The sequence below is a fragment of the Neovison vison genome, chromosome 7 (assembly GCF_020171115.1).
Source record: "Neovison vison isolate M4711 chromosome 7, ASM_NN_V1, whole genome shotgun sequence".
Lineage (NCBI taxonomy): Eukaryota > Metazoa > Chordata > Mammalia > Carnivora > Mustelidae > Neogale > Neogale vison.
The window spans coordinates 131019477-131034749 of NC_058097.1; the positions used below are offsets into that span (position 1 = coordinate 131019477).

Here is a 15273-nt window from a genome sequence, read left to right on the forward strand (position 1 = left end):
CGGCGCGCCAGAAAGCGAGCGGGCGAGCGCGCGCGGGGAGAAAGCCTTGGGAGCCCCGCTGGGTTGCATTCCCGAAGGGGCCGCCGGCCGGGCGGGCGGAGCGGGCGGAGCGGGCGCGCGTCACCGGCGGAGCGGGAGCGGGAGCCGGGGCAGGAGCCGGAGCCGCGGCGCGGCGCTGCGCAGAGCGGGAGAAGTGCGGCCAGCGTTCGAGCGCAGCCGGCGCCCTCCCCTCCCGGCGGGCGTGGGCGCGGCGCGGGCTCGGGTGCCGGGGCTCCCGCAGGATGGGCGCGCGCGGGGTGCTGCTCTGCCTGCTCCCGCTGGTGCGAGCCGCCGAGCGCCCCGAGGGCCGGGCCGACGAGCCGGGCCTGGAGGCGGCCCTGGCGGTGCCCAACGCCTCGCACTTCTTCTGGGGCAACTACACCTTCTCCGACTGGCAGAACTTTGTGGGCCGGAGGCGCTACGGAGCCGAGTCCCAGAACCCCACGGTGAAAGCCCTGCTCATCGTGGCTTACTCCTTCATCATCGTCTTCTCGCTCTTCGGCAACGTCCTGGTCTGTCATGTCATCTTCAAGAACCAGCGAATGCACTCGGCCACCAGCCTCTTCATCGTCAACCTGGCGGTCGCCGACATCATGATCACGCTGCTCAACACGCCCTTCACCTTGGTGAGGCCCCGGCCCCCGCTTGGCCCCCACCCGTTCCGCATGCCCGGCGCCCCTCTCCCCTCGGTCCTTCCAGTTTTCCTCCGGTTGCCCCGCGTCTGGCCCGAGGCGCGGTGGTGGGGGGTGGGGGCACGGGCTGCGCCTCTCCAGCTCCTTCCCTTCTGGCTTCCTCGCTGAAGTCTGAACTCTGTCTTGTCTCGCAGACTTTTGTCCCTGTGCTCTGTGTCTTCATCTTTTTCCCTCCCGGTGGTGACTGTCTCTATCCTCCCTTTTCCACTCTTCCTGTCCTTCTCTGTGGTTTTGTTTTTCTGTCCTCCCTCTCGCTCTCTCTTCTGTCTGTCTCCTCACCTTCTGAGCTCGAGCTTCTGCAGCTGGGGGCACCGGGGTCAGTGACTGGAGTGTCTGCAGTCACCCCGGAGCGAATGACCACTTCCTGTTTAATGGGCCTTGGGCCTATTGGATATCAAGCGGTAAATCGAAGCTCCTGGAAGTGCTGGCAGAGATGGCTAAGGTCCCCCCCATCCCCAAAGTTCCAGCCCATTCAATGCCCCGCTGCCACCCTAGAATGCTGCTTTGTGCCACAGCTGCAACAGCAAACAATTGCAAATTGTTAATGGACACTTAAGTGCATTTTCCTAGACCACTTACTTAAATTGCGTCTCTCTTTTGTGGTTTGACAATGAGGCTGTATCAGAAATGTGTTGGGGAAGAGATGGGAATGAGGTGGGCTTGGGTCCCAGGGCTGGGCTGGGGATACTTGCACGTGGGTGGTAGATGAACACACCCCCACCCTCCACCCCCACACCAAGGCACTGGCTGCTTGGCATGAACTGTGTCCTTCCCGTCCCTCCGGGACTTGGGACTCAGGAGTGTGGTGCTCCTGGGTGGTTTGGGATTGTGAGGGCTAGGACCACGCAGTCTAATGACAGTTATCCCTTAGGTTTATGCCGCATGAGTCACGTTTTTGTTTTTTGTTTTTTGCTTTTTTTTTCCGCTTCATGGAATAACCTTGTTATTATTGTTATTTTGACCAAAGCAGACTCTCTGTCTCTCTCCCTCCCTGTCTCTTTCTCACACTCATACTCAACCAGAAATAATAGACAAGCCAAAGGAAGAGGGTGAACTCCCACCTGTGTGAACATCCTTCCAAACCTCACATTTTTTTTCTTTTTTTTTCTCTTAAAGATTTTATTTATTTATTTGACAGACAGAGATCACAAGTAGGCAGAGAGGCAGGCAGAGAGAGAGGAGGAAGCAGGCTCCCCGCTGAGCAGAGAGCCCGATGTGGGGCTCGATCTCAGGACCCTGGGATCATGACCTGAGCCGAAGGCAGAGGCTTTAACCCACTGAGCCACCAGGGGCCCCCAAACCTCACATTTTAATACTACATTCTCTCTTTTGTCCTCACTTATGAGAAAATTGCGTTTTGCCGGTGAGGAAACTAAGGCACAGATAGAGGTTCAGTCCCTTGTCCAAGGTCACTTAGCTAGTTTTTGGCAAAAGGCATGATAAGAATTACTTTTCTGACTCAAGTCCAGAGGTCTGCCCACTAAGCCACTGAACCCGGGGGTGGCAGGTGAAGGTGTGGGAGTGGACTATGTTAAGCTTCCACTACTCCAAACCATGGACTTTTCCTGCTTGCTAGCCAGCTTATATCTAACTGATTCCTGGCTACTCGGAATCCTCTTGTCACCAGCCAAGGACAAAAGGGCTCCAAATACCACCGCCCCCCCAATCCTGAATCCCCTGTTACCTTGAAGCACAAGAGTGTATGAAAGGGCTGGGGGGAGGGTCTTCTAAGGTAAGGCATCCCGTCTTCCAGCTAGTTGGTGACAACGTTCTTTGTCTCTGGTCTCCTTTCCTGTCCACTTTACACACGACAGTGAGCATGAAGTTTAGCTCTGGTCATCGAAAGAAAAGCAAACAGTTACTTACAATTCCGGTGGCAGAGGCATGCATAGAATGTGGTGGAGACTGGAGGAGAGAATCATTGGTTCTGTCCTGCCAGAGTTCCAGGAGAGGGTCACAGGAGACTGTACAAAGAACGTGACATTTCAAAGCGGCCTGGAAGGGCCGGAGTTTCCCAGGTTGAGGTGAAGGCTCCATGCAGACAGAGGGACCGGGAGACCAAAGGCAAAGTGTGTCAAAGCTCATTTTGTTTTGAGGGGATGTTGAGTGGCCCTTGATGGGGTGGGGGGGCAGTGGGGCAGAGTGCCGTAGGGGGTGCGCAGGGAGCTGGAGACCAGCGGAGGTGGGCTAGGAAGGCTGGGACAAGCTTGTGAAGGGGACTGGGTACTCCGGAGGCATCTGGCTCTGTCCCGAAGGCCAGGATGAGGCGAAGTGGGAAGGTGACAGTAATCGGATTTTTAGTTGGGAAAATACCATCAGCAGTGTGAATCCTGAATCACAAGCAGCCAAGATCGGAGGACAGGGGAAGCCTTTAGGAGGCTGGAAACGGTCCGGGGGAGAAATGGTGGGGCACATCACGAGGACCACGGCCTTGGGACTGGAGAAGACCAGATGATCTGAGGGCCGTGCAGGGCAGCCCCGGTTGGCTCTGTAATGTCTTGAAGGTGGGAGGTGAGAAGCAGGAATCGCTGGTGATGTCTAGCCCCATAATGTTCATGGACCGCTCAAAAGCCTCATATGGCTGCTGGCTCCCAGCCCCACAGAGAGTAAATCTTTGGTCTGCTGTCCTAATGTCACGATCTGGCCATACGCGCGGTCCCTCGCCACTCTTCTACACACTCCCGCCAAACCATCCCACTGTTTATTCCTCAAACAGCCCCTGGTATTTCTGACTCAGGGCCAAGCCTTTGTTCTTACGACTATAGGAACAAAGACAATTTATTCCTTTTTTCTTTTCTTTTCCTTTTTTTTTTTTTTTTTTTTTTAAGGATTCTTTATTTATTTATTTGACAGAGAGAGACGCAGCAAGAGAGGGAACACAAGCAGGGCGAGTGGGAGAGGGAGAAGCAGGCTTCCCACCAAACAGGAACCCCGACTCGGGGCTCAATCCCGGATTCTGGGATCATGACCTGAGCCAAAGGCAGACGCTTACCTGACTGAGCCACCCAGGTGCCCAAGACTACTTACTCTTTAAAGGTCATCTAAAGTGTCTCATGTCGTAACGGGAGTAGTTACTGTGTTAAGTGCTTCCTCTGTACAAAAAAAAGCACTGCTCTACCTATTCTCCACGTGTTCTTTCCTGTTCGATTTTCACAACAACTTTAGCCCATTTTACTGACGCGAACAGTAAAGCCCATAGAGCCTAACAGCTTTGCCCCAGGTGACAGTCGTAGAGGCAAATACTCTGCTATAAATCACTGGATGGTATTCTTCCTGTCCAACTGACTTGCTCTGTTATTTCCTCTATCGTGTTTCCTATCAGCCTCAGCCCCCTCCCATCCTGCCTTGTGGCCCTCTCTCCAGGCCTTCTCTGGCACTGAATACTTCCCTTCTTGCATCCTGAGATACTGGGTCCTCTCCCCAGACTTGTTCAGAATCAGTGCCTGAGCTTTCTTGGGCATTGGTCAGGAGTGGCTGGAGCACTGAGGGAGTGAGCCGGCAGCTGTGGGTGATGTGGGATGAGGCCTCGGTCTGCTCCTAGGGCCCCACACTGGCCTGGAGCTTGTCTTCTCCCCAGCCGCTCTCCAGGACCCTCAGTCCCCTTCCCAGATGGACTTGCAGGTTTGCTTAGTCAACATTAGAGAGCACAGCCCCCACGCTCTGTTGTGACTTTTCCTATGTGTGTCCCCCATTAAGTCTGAACTCATGCGGGCCAAGAATGGATTTTATTATTGCTAGAAAAATAGCTACTATTTCTTTCTAATAATATCTTTCTACTGATCTGCCAGACACGGTGTTCCCACCTTTATAGACCTCCTGAAACCTTAATCCTTACAATAAGCCTACAAGGTAGAGACTTTTAAGGCTCATTTTACAAATAAGGAAACTGAAGTTCAGAGAGATTGTATCCTTCGGCCCTGGCCACACATCTAGAGACCAGTGGAGGCGGCAAGTCCAAGTCCAAAGCCCACGGATTCCCACACTCTCCCGGCACCTACCAAGGGGTGGCCCCAGCAACGTGATCAGGTTTCCCTGAATCGAATGATTGGAAATCAGTCCTGCGGGAGGAAATCGTGTGTGACCCACAGCTGAGGAGGGTGGAGTGGAAGAGACCTCCTGAGGGAAGCTCCTCAGAGGCCACAGGGGCTGGGTGTCAGGCTCAAGGCCTCTGACCTCTGTGGGCTGGTTTCCAGGTCCGCTTTGTGAACAGCACCTGGGTGTTCGGGAAAGGCATGTGCCACGTCAGCCGCTTCGCCCAGTACTGCTCCCTGCATGTCTCCGCACTGACGTTGACGGCCATCGCCGTTGACCGCCACCAGGTGAGGGCACCTACCCCTGACCCCCTGTCCATCCCCGTCAGGCTTCGCTTCTCAGGGAACTGCAGGGTCCAACACAGTGTTCTACACATGTTTCAGCATGCGTAGTTGTCTCACTGATCAGTCTGAGCACCCAGGCTAGGCATTTTAAAACGCATGTGCTAAGTGCTACGAGAAAATCATTCCTCCCAGTTTGTTGTTCCAGCAAAGGCTTCCGTGTTGTGTCTCAGAAATTAATGAGCTTGTCTTGGGCGTAGAAAAGCCAACCTGAGAATCACACATGAAAAGAGATTGGCAAATCACGGCAGGGCAGCGTCAAGGGAGATGGCTGTTTCTTGGCCCCCGTTATCGAGGAGGAAGTCAGAGGATCCAGGTGGCCGGAGCGGGCCTCAGGGTAGGGCAGGAAGGCCCTGCTCGCTGTCCTGCCCCATCAGACGCACGTGGTGGATATGGCAAAGGAAACCAAAGAAGGCCTGGGGATGCCCATCCTGGAGGAGGACGCCTCTGTGGCAAGGACCACCCACACGCTGACTCAGGCGGTCCATGTTGCATCCTTAGGTCTGTGTGGAATCGAGGAGAAAGTGTGTGCCACGCTTTCCCAAGGTCACCTAACTGGTGACTGATGAAGCTAGGATTAGCACTGAGGTCTGTCTGGCTTCAAGCCTCCGCTCTGATCACTAGACCACCCTGCTCTGAGAAAGCCGAGGGGCACCTGCAAGGCCTCTACCATAAGGGCCACCGGACCGAGAGAGGGTAGAATTTATCGTGAGTAGCTCCAAGAGACGCAAACAAAGACCAAGGGAGAGGAGGCTTCAAAGACGCAGATTCAAAGATACAGCTCCGTGTGAGAAAGAATTTTCTCATAGAACAGAGCTGCCTGGGGAGGTCATGAGTTTCATTTCACTGGCCACTTTTAAACAAGGACCGGATGACGCTTCAAAGGGATGGTTTAGCAGACATTCATCATTGGGAGGGAACTGGGCCGGGCAAACAGATTTCTTCAGCCCTGCAAGTCCGTCATTTTGGCGTTTCTATTGCAGACGCTTTGGGCAATGTCTGAAAAGCTGGCATACAAATATTTTTCTGGCATACAAATATATTTTCTCTTCTTAACCTTCTCCCTGAATTCAACAAGAGGGAATCTGGATCACCCTTACCTGGCCTGTGCTTACCCCCATCTTAACATGGCTGAGTGACCCTTGGGCCAAAGATGGGTTGGTCTGAGGAGAACAGGAATAAGTCTTGCCCACATTGATCACGATGCTGTGTTATAAACCCCCAAAATGGGGACTCGTCCCAAAGCCAGTGAAATCTTCAAGTGATGTCCAGGGCCTCTGACCCAGGCTCTCACTTCTCTCAGCAACCTGAACAAGGAGGGAGCGTGAGGGGCAAAGAGGGCAACCTCCAGAAGGGGGCTGTGCAGAGCCGCTTCTACAGCCTGTGACTTCCTCCCATAAAACCTAGAAGAAAAACTGGAGAAAAATTTGGGGAGACACAGCCAGAATGTCCACTGCGTCACTCTATATGACCTCTCCCCCTAACCCTGGATTCACCTGTCTCAGGGTGCCTTTTGTAAGAAAGAGAATGCTCCTGCTCTTAGAGAAGACGAGGATGCCATGAAATTTCAAGTCTTGACCTAAAGGTTTAAGGAGAATGGATTGTCACGTTGTGGCAATTCCAGGATGCTTTTCAGCCCAAAGTCTGCAATCCAGGCTTTACTATAGCCGTGGGAAAGCTGGACCGCACTGCAGCTTTAACAACAAATGCAATAATTTATATTAATATATAATATTAATAAATATATAATAATAAATGTTTTTAAAGATTTTATTTATTTATTTGACAGACAGAGATCACAAGCAGGCAGAGAGGCAGGCAGAGAGAGAGAGAGGGGGAAGCAGGCTCCTGCTGAGCAGAGAGCCTGATGCAGGGCTCCATCCCAGGACCCTGGGATCATGACTCAAGGCGAAGGCAGAGGCTTAACCCACTGAGCCACCCAGGCGCCCCAATAAACAAATAATTTCATCACCAGTGTTGTGAATGCCCAGATAAACATCCATGCAGCTTCCCATGAGGTCAGCGCCCTCCATGACCTAAAGGGTCCTGGGGGAGGGGACAGGGCACAATCCCAAGGCAGAGGCCGACCATGGCTTGTCCTTCTCCTAGCCTTGTGGGTGTCATGCAAGCAGACCTCCTACCCCACCCCTGCCCCGCCCCCTCCTTCTGCCACATACGATGGCAAGACGGCTCTGAGCTGCTTGGAGTGTCTGAGTCCAGACGACTCGCTGGAGGGGGGCCACGGGGGGTGGCATGGTCCGGGGGTGCTCCTTTATAAATCGGACCTGCCTGCCTTAGAGAGACACGGCAGTTGCGTCGTCAGGATTCTGTCTGCTTCTGCATTTCTTCGGCCGGTGACACAATGCCTGTTTTCCAGGTCATCATGCATCCGTTGAAACCCCGGATCTCCATCACGAAAGGGGTCATCTACATCACGGTCATCTGGACCATGGCGACGTTCTTTTCACTCCCACATGCCATCTGCCAGAAATTATTTACCTTCAAGTACAGGTGAGTTGGCTAGTAAGGAGCAGCCCATGGCCGCCGAGGACCTTGACAGGGAAATCTGAGCATCCCCACTCCGGCCCTGACCCCAGTACCTGCTGCACACAGCTGTTCCCTCTGTCTGTCTCCCGTCCTCTTGCTTCTGAGCCGGGGTTGGGCCGGGGGGCGATAACGACGACTCTCGGTGGCATCCCTTCCTCTCTTTCTCCTCTCTTCCTCTCAACCGCTTCGGCTTCTCCTTGTTCTCCACCCAGTTTGTCTGCAAGGTCAAGGCAGTAGTGAACAGCTTCTGTCACTGGGAATAGGTACCCACACAATCACACAGACCAAGATGCAAAATTCTAAATTGGTGATGTTTGTTTATTTATTTATTTTTTAAGATTTTATTTATTTATTTGACAGAGTGACACAGCATGAGCGGGAACATAAGCTAGGGCGAGCAGGAGAGAGAAAAGCAGGCTCCCCCTGAGCAGGGAACCCAGCGCAGGGCTTGACCCAGGACCTTGGGATCATGACCTGAGCCGAAGGCAGATGCTTAATGACGGAGCCACCCAGGCACCCCTAAAATGGTGATGTTTAAATGCCCTCACCCGACCTGCAAACAGAACTTGATTCTGCTACCTTGGTGTCCCCTAGCACCTAACTTACTGTCTCCACGTAACAGGCTCTCAGTACGTAATCACTTACTTACTGAATAAATGAGTGAGCGAATGAATGAGCTTCAAGCAATTTTCATCAGTTCATAGTTGTTTTTGATGAGGTTCCTTAGAAACAGACCCTGTGATGATACAGATGGATTATAAGGAAGTGCTCCCAGGGGTCATGGCTGAGGGAGAGGGGACGCAGGATAGAAAGTGGAGGGAGACTGAGGGAAGGTGCACTTTGGGGGTAGAGGGTTGTTGGGGGTTAGCTACAGCCAGTTGCACCGGATCTCTAGAGCAAAGATAACACAGAGTTTGTTCAGCCTTGAAGCCAGGGAGCTGGGCTTTCATATTCCAGGCTTCCCTGGGGAAAATGGAAACTCCCAGCCCCTTCTGGCTCTTAGGGGATCTGTAGGAAATGATTTCAGTGGCCCGAGGCTAGGCACCCACGAGATCACAGGGTTGTCCGGGGGCTAGCGTCCTGGCACTGCAGACCTGTGCCTGGGATCTGAGAGGATCTAGGGGCGCAGGGCAGCGTGCCCACAGTCGCCACGCACTATTCCTCCTGAGGTGTGCACTTAGAAACATGCATTTCGGTGACACAGGCAGGGTCAAGAGACTAAGTCTGAAGGCTGGTTACAGCTACAGCGGACACTTGAGCAGCAACACTTGTTCGAACGGTGTGGATCGACTTCTATGTAGATTTTTTGCCACTGATAGATTCCAGCACTAGAAAGGTGTTGTTTTCTTTCTCCTGATTTTAAATATTTTAATTCTAAATATTTTATTTACTTATTTGTCATAGAGAGAGAGAGAACACAAGTGGGGGAGCTACAGAGGCAGAGGGAGAAGCAGGCTCCCCACTGAGCAGGGAGTCCAATGTGGGACTCGATCCCAGGACGCTGGGATCATGACCTGAGCTGAAGGCAGACACTTTAACCCACTGAGCCACTCAGCTGGTTAAAATCCTTCTTGCTTTAATAAAATGTTCTTTTCCTTACTTTATCGGGAGAATATAGTTCTAATACATACACAAAATAATGTTTTAATCAATTGTTTATGTTTTCAGTATGGCTTCCAGTCCATAGCAGGTGATTGGTAGTTAAATTTGGGGGAAGTCAAAACTCAGCCAGGGATTTTCAACTGTGCAGGGTCGGTACCCCTAACCTCTCTGTTGCTCAAGGGTCAGCTGTCATTTATAAAGGCTCCCTCCCCAAATTCTATGATACTGAAATGAATCACATACCCAAATCCCCTAGCACTCGGACTCCCATCCGCCCTCACCCATGGGGACCTGGGTTTTTTTGTTTGTTTTTTTTCCCCCTGCTAACAGAAGCAAAGAGAATTCTCTGTCAGTAATGAGGGCCACCAGCACCCAGGGCAAGAGCACTGAGCCACAGGATGGGAGGAAAAAAGAGCCATTTTGAGTTTAAACCTTTTGTAGTATGATAACTCCATTCACAACCACAACTGGGACGTTTAGATTAGGACACGGGGTTAGGATTCCCACCACAAGTTCCTGCCTTATTTTTCCCGGGTCACCTTCTAAAGGGACCACTTCGAGTGAGCCCAGCCGCAGCCCCCTTCCTCACAAGAGGTGCTTGCGACCTGCCTTCTGTCGCGTGCTTGCTGGTGACCCGGACAGAGGACTGCTCTTCCCCCAGCTCCCGGGGCCTCCGTTCTGGGCTTTGTAAGCAACAGATCTCGTGTTGTGGCTTCCTACGCGTGAGCGTACTGAAACCGCGCCTTCCGTCAAAACGGCCCCGCGGTTTTCACTTCCCCGAAGCGGGAGTTCCGATGCCCAGGGAGGTACTTGCCGGCCCTGCGTGGGTGCCTCGCGCCTCCTCATTCAGCAGGTCAGAATCTGCGGAGCCCTAACACACGGGCTCTGGGGGGGGTCCTCAAAGAGGACCAGGTGCATTCCATAGAAAAGAGATACTCGTTATATGAATGGCTGAAGGTATGTTAGTTCGGGCTCTGCTACTCACATTCTTTTTTTTTTTTTTTTTTTTTTAAAGATTTTATGTATTTATTTGACAGAGAGAAATCACAAGTAGATGGAGAGGCAGGCAGAGAGAGAGAGAGGGAAGCAGGCTCCCTGCTGAGCAGAGAGCCCGATGTGGGACTCGATCCCAGGACCCTGAGATCATGACCTGAGCCGAAGGCAGCGGCTTAATCCACTGAGCCACCCAGGCGCCCTGCTACTCACATTCTTAAGACCCATCATTTCTTTGCCCCCCTCCTTAATTCCCCTCTGGAATGGGAGTAGGTCATAAACTGACTGGGGAATTCCAGGATTTCCTGAGCACGTTGTGCTCTCAGGGTGAGTTAGTTCTAAGACGAGGAACACCAGTGTTGTATCCATTCATTGAACAAATATTTACTGGGTCTCTGTTGCAGGCCTATTCAAGAGTAATACAAGGTTAAGAGGCACAGAGAGAGCAGGTGTTCTCCTTATCCTTATAGAACTCCCAGGCTAGGGGGAGAGCCAGAAATGTGCCAGATAATTATGCTGTAGCAAAAGCGCTCTAAGGGATGAGCTGGGAGCCCAGGCGGGAGGAAGGCCAGTGCTTCTTGGGATGAAGCCTTTCCACGCTAATGGCGCACCCTCCTCTTCCTTTCTCCGTCTCTGCCTCTCCCTGTTTCTGTGTCTCTGTCTCTCCCCGTCCCCCTGCCACCAGTGAGAACATCGTCCGCTCCCTGTGCCTGCCAGACTTCCCTGAGCCAGCTGACCTCTTCTGGAAGTACCTGGACTTGGCCACCTTCATCCTGCTGTACATCCTCCCCCTCCTCATCATCTCCGTGGCCTACGCCCGAGTGGCCAAGAAGCTGTGGTTGTGCAACACCATTGGGGATGTGACCACGGAGCAGTACCTGGCCCTTCGGCGTAAGAAGAAGAAGACCATCAAGATGCTGATGCTGGTGGTGGTCCTCTTTGCTCTCTGCTGGTTCCCCCTCAACTGCTATGTCCTCCTCCTGTCCAGCAAGGTCATCCACACCAACAATGCCCTCTACTTCGCCTTCCACTGGTTTGCCATGAGCAGCACTTGCTACAATCCCTTCATCTACTGCTGGCTCAATGAGAACTTCAGGGTCGAGCTGAAGGCATTACTGAGCATGTGCCAAAGGCTGCCCAAGCCCCAGGAGGAGAGGCCACCCTCCCCAGTTGCTTCTTTCAGGGTGGCTTGGACAGAGAAGAGCGATGGCCGGAGGGCTCCACTGGCCAATGACTTCTTGCCCTCCTCCCAACTCCAGTCTGGGAAGACAGACCTGTCTGCTGTGGAGCCCATCGTGGCAGTGAGTTAGAGGGAGGCGGGAAGGGGCAGGGAGAGGGCTCTGTCCCCAGCTGAGGCTGGCAAAGGGCCTGAGGATGGAGCCTGGAAAAATGCCTGTCCCCTCACACATGACCTTCACAGTGCTAGAAACAAGGCCCCACAGAAGCCACGGGACCCTGGATTTTCTAGGAAATGCTGTCTAGCCTCCTACCCCATTGGATGTGCAAAACTAAAAGGCAACTACAAATCAGACATGTGTTTATGAATTCCTGTCTAAGAAATGCTGCGAGGCATATCACCTTGGTTCCCTGAGCCAGGGAACCCAGGACAGCTTCAGCCCACATGAGGGCTGAGTCAGTTGGCTGCCTAACAACCCTCCCGACCACCGAATGTTCATAAAGGACACCTGAGTCATACTTGGGGCGTGGCTGGCCCAGATGCACAGAACTCTACTCAAACAACGTTCATTGGCCATTGAAAGGTGAGTGAGCCACAGCTGACGTGGAGGGTTTTTTGGGCCTCACTTACTGAAGTCCTGGGCCAGGATGAATCTCAGTAGTATAGTGGCTGGCTGGACAGATGACAAGAAAAGACCAATTAGGGCCCTTAAAGAGGAATTACTGAGTTCTCTTAAAGAAGGATTATTATTAAAACTTGGGAAAATTTAGAAAAGCATAAAGAAGAAAACAAAAGTCATCGCTTTCTGCATTTTGTTAATATGCTATGGATTTATTTACAGCTTTTCCCTTTGCATGTGTGTATACGCATGCCCTCCCTTCCATCCTGAATTACACTTTTCCACGTAGACACAATTAAGCACAGGGCATAACAGAGAACTTCCGAGCCTCTCTCCCAAGGGTAGTGTCCACAAGAAGAATTGGTAGAAGAGGTGGGAGAGGAACCCAAGAGTAAGGCTGTCGTGGAGCCAACAGACTGCCGCCTTCTTGTAGCCAGTGGTGGGAAAGGTCTGGATGAAGTTCTCAGAAGGCGGCCATCATGATGAGCTGGGAAATAAAACTCATCGAGGAGGCATAATGCCTTCCATCTTGCACTCACATAGAACAAGAAGTGGTAAAATGTTGCCCTGATTTTACAGGAGATGATGGAGCAGTCTCTCTAACATGCCAGAAATAATTGCTCTTAGACACTTCAAATCCTCCCAAGCTGTCTAGACAGGCCACTTCTCTGTGTTGTCTGAATAATAAATACGGCTTCTTCATGCCAGTTCCCCCAAAACGACTCACTTGTCAACATCACCCTGGTGGCTCTCATGTCACCTTCAGAAACCTGTGACATCGTGATAGTCCTTAATGATTCAACATGCCAGAGAAATCTCATTCCAGAGACTGAGTGTTTTCATCACGTTCAGTCTGGTCCTGAGTGACTCACTGTGTCACCCAGGAGACACAGGCAGAATAGAACTTAATTCACCCACCCTAAACAATTGCCACTCTTACACTGGCTTTAGGTGTCTTCCTAGCACCAGATGGATCTTGAAAGCAAACACGGATATGGAGCTGAGTGGAGAAGTGAGGTTTGGGGAGAAGGACTTTGTCCAGGTTTCACTTCAATCTCTTGACTGTTCATTGAAACTGAACTTGGTCATATTATCTGATTTCCTATAATTAACCATGGGGGTTCATTATCCTACTCTCTCGATTTATGAGAATGTTTGAAATGTTTGACTTTCATGGGACAGATTGGCTTCTAAGCCTACAGGGCTCCCAAGATGGATTTTTCAGGCCAAATGGCTTCCAGGTCTGTGCCTACTGTCTCTGTGGTGTCAAGAAGTAGCCTATGGTTTCATCTTAATGCTGCCATGGAAATTCTTTGAACCAGAAAGAAAACAGAATTACACATAGTTTGTCCTGCTCTGGAATCATGGGGAAAGCATTACTTTTCCTCCTTGTGAAGGCATCTAGAGATACTGCCAAGTCAGAGGAGACCCTTCTCTGTGGGGGAAGACCCGCACATAGCCCACTAGATCTGGGTCTCCAAGACAGTACCTTGTCTTCCCCATTCCCCTTGTTCTCTGTGTGCCTCAGAGCCAAAAGCAGTTTGTATTTGTGAATGTGAAAGTTGTTAAACTTGAGTCTTTCCGATGTTTCATAATGTGTACTTTACTGTGGATGTTCTAGTCTCAATAAAATATATTTTGGATGCATGGACTATGCTTCTTGGACTATTGATTAGACCACAGTTGGTAACCTTTACAATGGAGGTTCATTGGATCACAAAGAAAGCATGAAGACCATCTGCCCACACCCCTGCGTGCTATAACTGAGGAAGCACAGACATGTGTTGGCTAGGGTCAATGGCCAGCTGGAAACCTCTAAACTCAGTCTAGTGCTTCTTCCATTGAACTGGCTGCCAAATCCCCTCTTCTGTGATTATGAACTGTGCTGAGTACCCAGGACTCCACCCATGAGTCCTTAGTGTTTCAGGAAGAAGTAGAGCTGCCACTGAAGCCTTGGGATTGGTTCTCCAACTCAGAGTGTGCAGTGGATGCCACATTCCCATGTTGACCAGGATTTCTGCCCCACTGGGCCTAGGGTCCCCTTGTCCTACCAGGTAAGCTGGGTAGGGGTCTTTGTAGTATCCGTAGTTACTCTGATGCCACCCAGAGCCCAGGAAATCAGTGTCACATAATTTCATGGAAGGTTGCTTATAGGGATAATTTACAGAGCCAAGGGGAATACTTGAAAGAAAAATGAAAAGCATAGGAAAAGGAGAAGGGAAATAAGATTTGCTGACACCAAATATGAAGATACCGTGCTAAATGCTGCTCAGCTTATGATCTCATTCGCCCTCACAGCAGTCCCCCGGGTTCGGTGTTACCATTTCTACATTGTGGTTGAGACTGAGGCTCAGCTATAGACCACAGAGCAAAACTGGGTAAATGCTACCTTCTTGGAAATTAGATTTTGAGAAGTCAGGTAGAAAAAGAATCTTGATTTGTTTTTAATTCAACATTTGACAAATTTCCTCAATTGTGAGACACTTTTGGGGTAAAACCTGTTAACTATCCTAAAAGGAAGTGCTTGAGTTACTTGCTCGGGAAATGCTTGACTAAGTGGACCCCAGAGTCCTCACAGCTCCATGGCCAATGAGTCCATTGCTCTAGTACAGTAGAACTCAATTCTGGTTAGAAACATCTTCCAAATAGACCATAAGTGACTTAGAGATTGCTGGTGCCCTGCTTAACTGTTTGCCAAGGCAAACAGTTGTCTTTTAGGCAGCCTGGGCCTTGGGGTCCTCAGAGGGCACAGGCAGAGCTCAACTCAACCCTCACTGCTCCAGACTGATGTGACATGCATGCCCCCAGAGCCCTCTGTGCTGCTGTCCTAGGTACAGGCTCTAGGATAATAGGAGGCAACACCAGAGTGTCTGGGGCCAGGGGCAAATCTGGAAGACGGCGGGGACACATCAACTGGGGAAGCAAGCCTGTCTTGGAATGTTGCCTGCAGGTGGTAGAAGATGCTGGCAGTGCTGAGATCAGCCCATTAGCATCTTGCTTTGGCATCTCTGTGTACTGCCCCCTCCATTCTCTTTCATTTAAAGGAGTAGCTAAAGAGGGAACAAATAAGGTACGTGCAATGCTAGATGGCACTTAAATAATATTCTAATAGTATCTAGTGTGAGAAAGCCCTGCAGTTTATTCTCCTTTCTGAGACTTTGTAGTCTCTCTTGCTGAGAATAAACTATTTGCTGCTTTATGGGTACAGAGTGGTTGATGTTAATAGTTCCT

The 15273-nt window shown here is 51.2% G+C and overlaps 1 protein-coding gene across 1 annotated transcript; it reads left to right on the plus strand.

Annotated features, from left to right (window-relative positions):
• Positions 1-281: 281 nt before the first annotated feature.
• On the plus strand, positions 282-13689 carry GPR83 (G protein-coupled receptor 83). Its single transcript, XM_044258300.1, has 4 exons — positions 282-665; positions 4925-5050; positions 7482-7615; positions 10932-13689. Exons 1-4 carry the CDS (start codon positions 282-284, stop codon positions 11554-11556), a joined length of 1269 nt encoding a protein of 422 aa, XP_044114235.1. The 3' UTR covers positions 11557-13689.
• Positions 13690-15273: the final 1584 nt, after the last annotated feature.

What these genes read in the sequence shown, in the direction of transcription:
- GPR83 (XM_044258300.1), top strand. Translation starts at nt 282, where the DNA reads ATGGGCGCGCGCGGGGTGCTGCTCTGCCTGCTCCCGCTGGTGCGAGCC. An exon ending in TCAACACGCCCTTCACCTTG is followed by an intron (nt 666 to 4,924) that starts GTGAGGCCCCGG and finishes GCTGGTTTCCAG; the next exon opens with GTCCGCTTTGTGAACAGCAC. An exon ending in TTATTTACCTTCAAGTACAG is followed by an intron (nt 7,616 to 10,931) that starts GTGAGTTGGCTA and finishes CCCTGCCACCAG; the next exon opens with TGAGAACATCGTCCGCTCCC.